Genomic DNA, 13,047 nt, shown 5'->3' on the forward strand with positions numbered 1-13,047 from the left:
CCGGTGGGGCAATGTTGAACACGTAACTAAAGACACGGATCGAATCCCAGCATGTGTAAGGAGAAACTTAGAGTTGGAGCCCGTGACTGGGCAAAAGACCAGTACCATCTAGCCCTTCTTAGGACTCGAGCAGTACCTGACAGCTGACGGATAACTGACAGGTCGAAAAATGTGCACATATTTACACATGAGACAAGTATGATACTTCGGTCGTTTTTCTATGATTTATAGCATAACTTTGTCTAAATCATGTCATTTAACTGTATCCTGGAGTCACTACATTTCTAGGAAGTTTGTGTTAAACTGCAATATATCTGCAATTAATTGTTGGCTTTCTTGCCAGGTCTGTACAGGCGGCGTTTAATAACCAAGGTCATTAATTATCCGGATGCCAGTAGCTAATCCAAGGAACGGAAATTATTACGATTATTTGAACGTAATTGGAAGACGCCAGCACTGACCAAAAGTCGTAGCGTTTCAACCTTGCGGAGACGTGACGTTTCCGAATGTGTCACCTTAATTGCATGGTAACGTAAGGGCGGTGATCAACGCCCAAGAAGCGCCAAAGCCGCCTCTAAAGATGAAACGTGAGGTGAGAAGTTGCCATATGACTGTCTTTCTGACGTCAACCTGCTACAGCATGATCTCCCGACACAGCTCCGTGCTTAGGCTGCGCCTTCCGCACGGACGTTCCGGCGGAGTCGACATGTGGAACACCCTTCCACATCTCAAGGCAGACGTACCGTTCCAGGGTGCTAACCAGGCTTCTCTGCAGGTTCAGGCAGTAGTCCCTTGTGGTTACCTGAAGCAACCAAAGCCGATGTCGTCGGCGCGCCGCGATATCACGCAACACCAGGCAAGAAAGTCCAGTCCACTCGATCACCGCAGTTCCTGACGTCAGTTACTGATATATTCTACGGTGCAACGATAGGTCTCCACATCGTCAGAGCGCAGAGATTCAATTTGGCTCGCTCGGGTTTGCGGGAAGAGATGAGTGACACAAGCGTGCATATATTTCAAGGCGATGTTTTGCGGCCACGCTCAAAACGGGCACTTTTGCTTCATCGCAAAAACAGACATTGTCAAGGGAGGCCGAATGGTGATGAGTATCGATAGTGTTTTAATCCGTTCTCTGCTATTAGCGACATGGAACAGTCAACACTGAAGTCCATGTGCACCACTCCGACGAAAGCGACATTGCCGACCCCTTTCCCTCCCCGCTCGGCAGACAACCTGTTCGGGAGTGTGGTAGCCCTGCGAGATGAATTGCCTCAACTGGCTGAACACGCCCTCCACGGTGATTTGGTTACCGGTGCCTAGCAGCTCTGTGCTCCGGTCCACGGCGCCTGCAGACGGGAGCACACTGTCAGTCGTGCTCAGTCGACAGGAAAACATCCGTCGGCGCTCGATCGGCGGAAGCACACCATCAGTCGTGCTACATCGTGCTCCGACGCGGTACATGGCAGATGAGCACAACGGGAAAATGTTGAGTGCAGCAGATGTGGTGGAATGGTCTGGATGAGCAGCTTTGTGTGAAGGCGTCGGTATTACGTAATTTTAGAATGAAGCTGGTGTGACCTCTTGTGTAACTTTTATACCGCTCTTTCTACCCATGCACCCGCGTGTGAGAAACGAATGTTGTAGAAACACCACAACACGGCGGGTGCGGACAGGTAATCATAGCCACGATATCATGATAGAGATACTATATATATATATATATATATATATATATATATATATATATATATATATGCATATATATGATTCCGCTCACGCTAAGACATCTTTACTCGGTCGTTTTCCAACAACCGATGACAATCGAATAACGTAAGGGGTTGACAGCACCAACAAATATTTCAGAGCTTGCATGGTATAGTTTGCAGACGTTGTGCGTTGCTGAAAGCAACAAGCCACATCGCGAGAGCGTCAGTGGCTGTCTACTGAAGCTGCTTGCAAACATCTAGGGATTGCGCTATGTTTTTCAGATGCGTAGTCAGTCTTGGAGGCCAGTGCCATATGGCGAACACTCGGCGCATACTACCGCTGAAGAGATGGGATCAGAAACAACCGGCGGTGAAAAAGCTTCCAATTTACCGGGTATGATCGGGGGACAAAAAAAAAACTGACACTTTTTTAAGTGAGCTGGTGACGAAATTGCAAAAATTAAAACAGACTTCAACAGTCCAGACCATATTACAACAGACGTTCCCAGCTCGGCGAAATTCAAAGCTTTGGTATCGGTCTGCACTCGCTAACGCTTGCAGCGTGAGCATGTGAAGGGCATGTGTCAAAACGTTGATGCTTCGCTATATGAGTAAGTTGAGCCATAATATGCTGCCAAACATAGCAGCTTTAATCAGAAAAGTTATAGCAGATGACAAAAACATATTACAAACTACGTCACATCAGTGCTAACGTCAACAATCAGTGGTAACACAATGCTTTTCTAACGCTCCTCAGATCAGTGTTGTTCACGGATTTTTCGGCCAAGATTCATTTCACTTACTAAACAGCATAAAACACCAAATAACTAGGCTTACTTCTAGTTGTAAGGGTCGTGACTGGCAACAGCATCTTGCGACGAACGCTATCGCGACCGATGGGATTTGGTAGCAGCGTTTTAAAGCGTCGTGCCATTTGGAACAGATAGGCTCGGGTTCTGGGGTAACGCGTCAGGTTTGGTGCAAGGCGGTGGGCTGTTTTTGGTTGTGTTCATGTCGTGAGGAGCTGACTGACAGAAAAACATCGCTAATCGTCAGTTTTGTATGTAATAGATTAAAAAACTCCCTGCCGATTTGGGAGGATTGTTGTTTGTGGATACTTGAGCTGTAGCTTCATAGGTAAAGGGAGGAGACTTGAGCGACACATGTCAGGGATTTATTTTGGGCTTCCTGCTGCTGAAAGGAGCAGCGGCTTTGAGGTAGGGGGCTGAGCATCACTGGTGTAGGCCTCTCACATTGCCTGTTGCCCATCTGACATTGTACTGATCGGTGGACCGGCGCGAAATAAAACGTTTTGAATTGTCATCATGTTGCATACAAAGAAAAGTGCAGGTGCTGGAGGTGTTCAAGACTGTGCATGTGCAAGTGCATCTATTGATACCATTCTTGCGCGGGTTTTGTTCTAAATAAACGGGATAATGCTAGGAAATGCGAGTTCTGCACGGGCAATAATTATGCAACGATAATGAAGGTCGCCAACGTTCCGAACAGATTATACAATGACGTCGCAAACATAGGAAACTTTTGCCTTTTTGTCTTTCATTTTTGTTTTTATAGTTTATCGCATGTAGTTATATTGCCACGGTTTCTGAAAGATTTGGCTATAGATGACGATTTAGGCGGTCCCAAATTTTGTCGGTGACAGAAAAGTATTTTTTCACCCCTGTAGACAACATTGGTCATTGTGCGTCAGGCGGGGCGACCAAAACAATAGATTCATTACAGAGTGGACAGCGTAACACGCAGCTCCGCTGGGTAACAGCTGGCTGCCCACCAGTAGGACCTGCGGACATTTCTGTCTCGTGCACGCCTGACACAGCTAATACTGGCGAGAGGTCGGCGACCTACACAACCAACACGACAACACGAGGCACGCGGGAGGGGACTCACTGACGCCACACACGGAGTTTGGCGAGGCGCTGACAGTGAAGGAGGCGGACTCTCCGGGCCGGGCCGTCTCCTTATCCCAGCTGACATCCACCTGACGACGGCAGGATGTAAGTGGCCGGATAGATCACACGGTGGCTTTGAATAGAGATGCCCGGGTTCAACTCCCTCCGCGGTCCGCAGTTTAGCTGCATTTGCTCTCCACTAGAAGCGTTGAAGGCTGTTGACTAAGTAATGCACCGAAATAAATAAACAATGAACCCAAGAACAACCTCCAACAACGGCAAAAGTGATCGATGGCGTTTTATCGAAACTTTTACAGTCACATTGTTCGTGACGTGAGGTCAAATTTGGGCTATCACGTGCCTTTTCCCGGGCTGGATCCAAGGACATCTTGATGACCGAAGCACGGTCGCATGGACGTGTGGGACACCATGACGAGACGCACATGTCACCCACCATAACTGTCGTTTACAAGACTTGAGTTCATCGCATCAGTAGACATTTGGAACTACTCAAGCTTCGACCTGCAGGTGGTGGCATTAAAGTTATGCGAAGTTATAAGCCTCGTTGCTCAACCCTCTCAGAAGACCGGAGTGTTGGAGTATACCAGTCCTTTGACATAATTACTGCAGCTCATATTTCGCTCATTTTCAGTGAACCTGCGTCAACACGCTGTCGCACCTGGTTGTTGAAGCACTGCTCCACCTTGAGGACGACCGCGTCGCTCACCACCTCGCCCGAGTCCAGCACGAAGAACACCAGCAGCTTGAACTGCGGGCTCATGGCCGGCGTCACCGGCAGTGTCAGGCTCGAGCTGGACACCCGGCCTGATCGCAGGATCTCGCTGCGCGACATCACCTGCCCAACACGGGGGTGGTGAGGATGACGTCGCGTAACCACGATCCCTGACTCGTTTTAAGCAAGTTACACAGGAAGAGCGTACACTTTAAGGCACTGTCACGTGCGTGACGTATGCAACAAGACTGTGGGAAGATTATGACTGGGTACTAGGCTATTTGGCATGGGAACTGGTTCCTGCGTCAGCGAGGGCAGTCTTATAGGGGAGTCCCCTAATTTAAGACGCTTTGCGTTTGAGAGGATTTTCGCTCGGTGCATCGTAACGAATGCCCATGGCGTCAGGGTCGTACCTGGTACACCATTGGCGGCACGTCCTTCTCCAGTGACGTCAGCAGCTGGACGGTGACGTCCCCTCGGCATGGCAGCTCGTCGGGCAGCAGGTGGACGTCAATGGTGAGGTAGGAGTTGGAGGGGGAGAAAAAGGTCACGAGACTCCGGAACAGGCCTCCGCCACCATATCCTGGGGTCAGCTGGCGGACGCACCACGCGCCATTGTTACCACTCACTGTCCCGTGACGTCACGCGCACTGCGTCATGGTTAAGCTAAGTCGTGACGAATAGTTAGTGGGCGTCATCAAAGAGAAATGGAAGTTATCCTACGGGCACTGGCATCATCACACCAACGCTGGCGTCATACTTCTAGCTACGACAGCGTGCAACAAACCCGACGTCACTGAAAATAATACAAAACCTACTTTTATACCTAATCTTGTATACTTATCCAGACGTCCATGTAATGGCTCTGACGTCACCACATTGACTCGGACGGAAACATTGACTTTGACATCGCCACACTGAATCGGACGGAAACATTGACTTTGACATCACCACACTGACTCTGACACCACCACAGTGGTTTTGACGTCAACAAAATGCCATCAGCCCGCCTACGAACAGTCACACACAGACTCGAAAACCATCAGACTAACCATGGCACCGTCACACCGATAACGCGAACACCTTGACATCCCAACGCTGACTATGATCACACACTGGCGGCACCATACAGCGCCCTTGCCAATTCATTCGTACCGTGACGTCACCATGGTGGTTCGAATGTCACCGTGATGATGCTGACGGTACCACACCAGCTGGCGGCCTCCAGATCGACCCTGGGGCCACTCACTGTCATCAACACCACACACTGTGCAGGACATCCCCAGACTGCTCCTGTTGTTCGGTCACCCCCTCTCTGACGTCTCATACTTGACGTGGACATTGCAGGAGCGACCATGTCGTCACCGCGATAGGCTTGATGCTGACGATCTTAATGATCACTCTTGATCACTCTTGACTGACTTGATGATCACTCTTGATCACTCTTGATTGACTTGATGATCGCCACTCTGACGTCACCACTCTAACGCGCCGTGACAAAACCATGAACCCCCGCAGCAACGCACTGGCCCTGATGGAAGCCGCCGGTCATGACGTCATGAAGCTGCTTCCGGCCCTAACAGACTGGTTCTGACATCACACACTCGCCATGACACCATCACAAGCATGTCACTCTAGTGACGCTAACATGGCACCCCAAATTCACGTACTGACCGTGACATATCATGCCGACCGTGACGTCCCACGGTGACATGAGACAGCCACGATGGGTATGACGTCACACTTGACTGACCCTGACGTCGACGCTGTCCACGATCGGTGCTTGAGGCGGGATGAGGTAGACGACGCGGCCCTGGCTGTCGGCGGTGAAGAAGCGGCACTGTTCGGCCGTCGAGAGCCGCTCCGGATCCTCCGTTTCCCAGATCAGCGGCGTGTAGCCGAACTCGGCCTGCACGCGCTCCGAGTGCTGCTCGGCAGGGCAGGTCAGGTCCAGTCAGGTCTTCGCAAGATGGGTCAATTCAGTTCACGTCATGTTGGGCCAAGTCAAGTTAGTTCAGGTAAGGGCAGGGCGTGTCAAGCAAGAACAGCGAGTGCACAGCAGCATCGTGACACATCGCAACGCAGACCAGGACAGAGCAGGACAGGACAGTGTGTGAAAGAGGGCAAGATGGGGTTGAGCCGCGTCAGGGTCCTAAGCAGGTTAGGTCAAATCAGGCACACTAGGACACGTCAGGGTCGGGGGGGGGGGGGGGGTGTGCAGGGCAGAAAACACCAAGGAAAGTAAAGGATGAAGTGCAAGCCAGGTCCGGCCGAGGCTGAGTAAGGCAACGGAGGGAATTTCGGAGTAGGGCAGGACAAAGCCGAGTTGGTTGCGAGCAGAACACGGCATGGTGGTGTAGGTCAGGGCAAGATAATAAAACTGGCGAGCGTAGGTGAGGAGAACATGAGGTGCTGTCAGGGACATGCAGAGCAGCTGACTAAGACAGACGTAATAAGGTTAATGTAGACTGGGTCAGGTCACATCAGCTTAGGGAAGGACAGTGAAGGGTGGGTCTGGGATGTTTAAATCAGTCTAATCAGTCGGCATCTGAACTGAAGAGCTCCCACAGTCATGTATATCTAAATTGCAACTGAGAGCGCTGGGGAGAAAAGCATCATTTGACAGCATGCATCGTCTACCGCAATAAAAGACAAAACAACACCTCCGTATCCTCAACAGGCACACAGCACTTTTTCGAGCGGCCACACCTTTTTATAGGCGTCAAACAGGTTATCGTCTGGGGTCTTCGTGGGGTCCTCCCCGCTCGGTCTGAAATGGAATGTCATGTAGCGTGAAACACACGGACAATGTCCTATATATCTGCGTGAGGATGTTCGGTGTTTGGTTCCGTGGAAAAAGAGGTGAAGCGCATCATGAATGGCCATGTTGAAGCGGCCCTTGGTGCCGTGCCATGGTCAGTGCTTCCATGCCATAGTTTCGTTCTCCTGTCCATGGCCCACGGACCCGTGGTCCCACGTCATCGTTCTATGATGCGTACCATGGTCCCGTGGTCCCGTACCATGGTCCCGTGTAATGGTTACATGTTCCTGTGCCGTAGCCTCATGGTCCCGTGCCACGGCCTCGTAGTCCCATGTCATTGTTCAGTGGTTCCGTGCTTTCATCCCATGAGTCCGCGCTGTCATTCCGTGGTCTCGCTCCATAGCCCGTAGGTGTCCCCGTGGCATCATTCCGTGTTTCCGCCCCATGGTCCCGTGCCATCGTCCCACGGGACGCTGCGGTGGTTCCGGCGATCGGTGCCATTGTTCGGTCGTTCCGTGCTATGGCACCGTGTTCCATTTCAATCCCACTCATGATTCTGAAAGCAATACGTGTGCCTATCTTCCAGTCTATATAACGCTAACAACAAATGCGAACAGAGCGGAGCAATGTTCAAAAAATAACTGTCAGTGTTCGCATCAGATATGCAGCGCAATATAACCTAAAAGAGACGCAAAACACAACCGCGTGCGAATCACTAGAAAAAATAGGACCAAGCTTAACGGTTTCATCACAAATATTACACCTGTACAAACGTAGGCTTCAGATGTACAGCATCTAAAACTGACGTCTGCAAGGCGGATGCTGAGAACGTAGCGAGTATCGCACTCACATGGCAGCTCTCTCTTTGTACTTGGCCTTGAAGCAGATCTCCACGACCTTTTCGGCGAATGGTGAACCATCCCGGTCTTTGATGTGGAGCTGGAACAGCGCGAAACGTGTCGGATTCATCGTGGCAAAGCTGGATGGATGTTACATGCAGACATGTTATGCCCAGATATATACCACATGGCGTACTGAATAAAACGGTTTCGAACTGCTCTCCAAGCCATTATTCCACCAAGAGGGAATGCTATATATTCCATGCAGTGAACCATGCACGGTGTTTTTACGCACGGCATTATTGCAGATTGTTCAGACACATACAGCTATTTCATCTCGGAAGAAGCCCTGCAGATAATCATACATCCTTTGACAACTCGATTGAATGTAAATTGCTTGAGGTCATGCACATATGCATATACGACCATTGCATATGCCGCTGAAATACAAGCCCCATGAGTCCTGACCATACTGAACCAAACAAACAGGCTACAAAAATATCTGCTCGTCTAAGGAACTAAACATCAGCCGTTTCAAGGACAAACATCAGCACCACGCTCACGCCAAACACCACGCCAGCCAGCAATGAACACCAATCAACCGAGGCCGTGGCAGCAAGACTCCTGTTCTTCGTCAGCGCGCTCCGTACAAACACACAAACACGAACTCACCCGGCCGTAGTAGGGCAGGCCGGGCTTGATGAACAGCTGCGTGTTGTCTGGAATGGAGGCTGAGGCGGATCTGAAGGATCCTCTGCGCAGTGATCTCGTCTCTGATTGGCTGAGACCCGTGCCAAACTCCTCCACAGTGGCGTTGATGGTAGCCTACAGCCGAGCAGATCACGCGAAAGTTGTTAAACGCACAGGACAAAATATGCCAGTATCATGTAAAAAAACGTACATTGATCACGATCTAGATCTAATCCAATTCCAAAAATATAATCCATCGTCTAGTCCAGCGCTGATTTGATCTGGTCTTTGCCCGTTCCAACGAAATCATCGAACAAACGTAACATAAAACTTAATTTGCTACCGTTGCTGCCTGAATTACTCCCCGTTCGTGTCCACGTTTTCCCAGATAATAGCGGAATGCTCGGTACAGCAACACAGCCGTGAAGGTATTTGCGTTTGAGACGTGCCAGACCGCGCATGTCAGATCACTCTAGAGGAAAAGTCACCCTGACTGCTGCTGGGCGACCAGCGACGTATGGCCAAACAGACCCACGCCGTCCAGATTCTATCAAATTTCTGATCAGTCTCATTACTATTTCAGCCTTCTTAGAGGGAAGGTGAAACGCGGTGAGTTGTCACTGATGCACGTGAGCATTGTCCGCGACTGGTTATCAAAGGACGCTGAACGCACGGGAAATTTCTCTCCCATAGAGCGGCGCCAAGCGACGGTTAAGACCACGGCGAGCACACGGGGACGCAAACACATGGCCCTTCTCAGCACGGGACACACTGAGACACTGGGACTGAATTTACCCTTTTATCTGGATGGCCCTGCTTTCCCATCTTAAGATGGAACATGTAAGACCGTGAGAAAACGGTTCCAATGAGAGAGAGAGAGAGAGAGAGAGAGAGAGAGAGAGAGAGAGAGAGAGAGAGAGAGAGAGAGAGAGAGAGAGAGAGAGAGAGAGAGAGAGAGAGAGAGAGAGAGAGAGAGACAGAGAGAGAGAGAGAGAGAGAGAGAAGAAAGAAAGAAAGAAAGAAAGAAAGAAAGAAAGACAGAAAGACAGACAGAAAGACAGACAGAAAGACAGACAGAAAGACAGACAGAAAGACAGACAGAAAGACAGACAGAAAGACAGACAGACAGACAGACAGACAGATAGACAGACAGACAGACAGACAGACAGACAGACAGACAGACAGACAGACAGACAGACAGACAGACAGACAGACAGACAGACAGACAGACAGAAAGAAAGAAAGAGAGAGAGAGAGAGAGAGAGAGATCCTAACATTTCGAGCAACCTTTTTTAATTGCTGGAGATATATAAATGTCACAAGCAACACGTTTTAAGGGTGTAAGGATGAAAGGTGTGCATCACTATCATAAGAACACATTTTAGTACGGAGAAGACTGAGCTTCCCATCGTTACCTAGATACATCTAAAATGCATCTACGATGAAAGCACAACAGGCATCGCCACAGTCACATCTACAGTACCTACCGCCCACCACCTAACAGCTCAAGGGTTGTCCAAGAATCTGTTTGTTTGTTTAGGGCTGGAGAAAGTTCGCACTTTCTCTGAGGTATGGGAAACATCGTCTGTTCATTTCCAAAGCAATATCTCACCTTTCAGCTCGTGCCGGAAACTAACACATAAAACCGGAAGATGAAATACGAACACACCGACAATAATAACCTTTTCATTATGTAACATTCATCACGATCTTGGCCAGGCACCACATGCAATTCTACGCCAACACAGATGACATCGCTAGAATCATCTAATGCGACCCAAAAATTAAGGAAAGGAAATCGCACCACTGTTCGTTAATAACCCATTGGTCGTGCAGTTTTACCGGGGTCATGTCCATTGACTGTCACGGGCCCAAAGAAATACAAGCGTCTGGAATTTACTTACAACTCTAAACCTATAGCCAGAGAGCAGTTCATCCACAATCAGATCTGAGGAGGCGCAGCCCGTCTTGTCCGTCTGTAACAGAAACACCGCAACGCGTCTCGTCTATGCCAACTAATACGCACAATGCTGACCACTACAACGGTCACGTGTTGGCCATGTGAGGAAGAGGGGATTGTATGTCATTGGGTGGCGGCAACAATAACCATCGTTGAACAGTGATGGTGTATCCACAAAAGACCCTGTGGATGGGATGACGTTGCAGAATGCATCTGGCGCCCTGCTGCTGGTATGCATTACATCCCAGCACATATTCCAACGTAACTCTGATGCCTCGTGAAGGTGTCACTGACACTGTCCGGAGTGTCACGGTCTTGGTCTGCCACTGACTCACCGTGAGAGTGTCACTGACGTGATCACGCCCTTTCGTGACGTTCACCGTCACGCTGGCTCCGATCAGTGGCTGGCCGAAGGTGTACCTGAAGTGCGCAAGGGCAGCGGTCGTCACCTCGTGACGTCTTAATCCAGGGATCTTGCGTTGTGAAACCATTCGAAAACGACATTTCACATGCAGGATTGGAGACAAACCGTACCACATTTCAGAACATGCAGCGTCGGAGACGTACCGTACCGTCATTCAGCACAACCGACCATCAGCCCTCGCCAGAGCACTGGAACACGCGGTTGCAAAAGACATTTTGCAAGCCCGTCTGCAAATCGCACCAGTTTCCCCGGGAGCGCTTTGGACTTCCAGACCCGTGCACTATAGCTATGGCTGGTGGCATTTATAGTTTGCAAGACTTCGCGCTACTGCACGGACGCGTGTAGCCGTGATCAAAGGCCGGGTCTACTCGGCCCGTAAGGAAAGGTTAGCTGCTGTGCTACGGCGCAGCGTCACTGCATTGCTGACAGAAAACCACTTCGTCGGCACCCGATGGTGCTTTCATCGTAAGCACTGGGACGCGGGAAGACACACAAGGAACCAGTTTCACGCAATTTAGACGAATTTCTTCACCGACGCTGACGTATGTTTTTGAAAGATCAGGACATTTCGGCACTTTGAGGTTACAGGGCGATGGGTGACCTGAGATCAGAGGAGACACAAAAATTTGCTCGTTACGTTGTTGTATGTCCTTGTTACGTTATGACATGTCCTCGTTATGTTATTGTATGTCCTCGTCATCTTACTGCATGTCCTCACTATTGTGTGCTTGTTACACGTGTCCCCATTATATATCCTCTTTTGATATGCACTAGATTCGCCAGCCATGAACAGTCCACGTGGCTCACTTAAACACACTGACAAATATCAAGCAATGGCGCTGTGACACCTACCCGCGGAAACGACCAGCTGCATGGCGTGTGGAAGGCTCCGAGCTTGTATGCTAATGCGGCGGGTGGAAGGTGGGTGCATGCTCACATGTCTTACATTTGTCAAAAATTTTAAGTTATGAATAGAAGGGCATTCGTTCGCTGCCCCAGTGTCCATTGTGCGCTTAGAGCATGAGAAACTTGCGTGTTACAGCTAGCATGCTGCAGCTCAAACAATCTGTTTCATGTTGAGCATGCATTTCTCCTGTCCACCGACCACGACACAGGCACGATGGCATTGGGCAGCAGCTGCGCGACTTTTGAAATAGACATTAAAAAAATGATCACAGACCAGTTTTATAAAAATGAAATACCGCCAGCGGATGACATTTGTTAGATGTCCTCCTCCTAGTTTTATAAAGCTCGGAGCAAAGCGTTCTCCTCCACGAAAATCCTCCGCCGTCTGGAGCGATTGCCCTCATAGCGTCTAGTTTTAAACCATTTTGAAATATTTTTGAGCATTTTCACAAAGTTTCCAGCATCTAAAGTTTTAAAAGTTAATGAAATGTTTTTTTAAGGAAGCTTATACTATTTTGAAAAAATAGAAGCCAATTTCCATTGAGAAAAAGCATGTTAATTATTTGAGAGCTTTTCATCGCATCAATTCATTGTGAAAACGCTTAGACTTTCGCCCACATCATCCGTTAGATAATGCTGGCCGAGTTTACATAATATAGTGATAATAAATTATCTTACTATTCAATTGCATAGTATATAATTAAATAATGGTGTATAACTGTAATCATATCATCGCATAATTCTTTAATTATGTAATTTAATGATAAGAAATAGATAATGCCGTTGGATCGGGATTGACCTGCTGGGCTGGTGGGGTCTAGACCAGGACCCACACAACTAATTTACAGGCTCTCGCTGCAACGATGGGAGAAACGGCCGCCCAGCAAAGCATCCGTCGAAGACGCGGCGTCTCAAGAAAATGTCACGCATCCGAACAGAACGGAACAGGCCGGATGCCAAAGGCTGTGTTCGGAGCGACCCAAACAAACTAGTTGCCAATTACCTCCCTTCGTCCATATGACACGGCGGCTCGACTTCAACTGAAACGGCGCATCGGGCCGCAGTGAAGTGCGGGCGTATAAATCAACACGAGCAATGGGAGGCGGTAGCAAGTTTGC

At 49.3% G+C, this 13,047-nt stretch overlaps 1 protein-coding gene across 3 annotated transcripts in view; it reads right to left on the reverse strand.

Annotated features, from left to right (window-relative positions):
* LOC119104210 (alpha-1-macroglobulin) overlaps positions 1 to 13,047 on the reverse strand; it is a 100,688-nt gene that overhangs the window by 24,708 nt on the left and 62,933 nt on the right. For 2 of the 3 annotated variants that reach the window (XM_037227878.1, XM_037227876.1), the window contains 5 exons: positions 4,763 to 4,942; positions 4,296 to 4,472; positions 3,615 to 3,705; positions 1,234 to 1,346; positions 744 to 802 (listed from right to left, as the gene is read on the reverse strand). In XM_037227878.1, coding sequence (XP_037083773.1) covers positions 744 to 802; positions 1,234 to 1,346; positions 3,615 to 3,705; positions 4,296 to 4,472; positions 4,763 to 4,942 — 620 coding nt within the window. Of the gene's footprint in view, positions 1 to 743; positions 803 to 1,233; positions 1,347 to 3,614; positions 3,706 to 4,295; positions 4,473 to 4,762; positions 4,943 to 6,102; positions 6,277 to 7,058; positions 7,120 to 7,960; positions 8,050 to 8,621; positions 8,775 to 10,543; positions 10,616 to 10,934; positions 11,020 to 13,047 lie in introns of all 3 variants that reach the window. The other variant, XM_037227875.1, reaches the window with a different exon arrangement.

Source organism: Pollicipes pollicipes, unplaced genomic scaffold (genome assembly GCF_011947565.3).
Source record: "Pollicipes pollicipes isolate AB1234 unplaced genomic scaffold, Ppol_2.1 Scaffold_6052;HRSCAF=7182_pilon_pilon_pilon, whole genome shotgun sequence".
In the NCBI taxonomy this organism is placed as follows: Eukaryota; Metazoa; Arthropoda; class Thecostraca; order Pollicipedomorpha; family Pollicipedidae; genus Pollicipes; species Pollicipes pollicipes.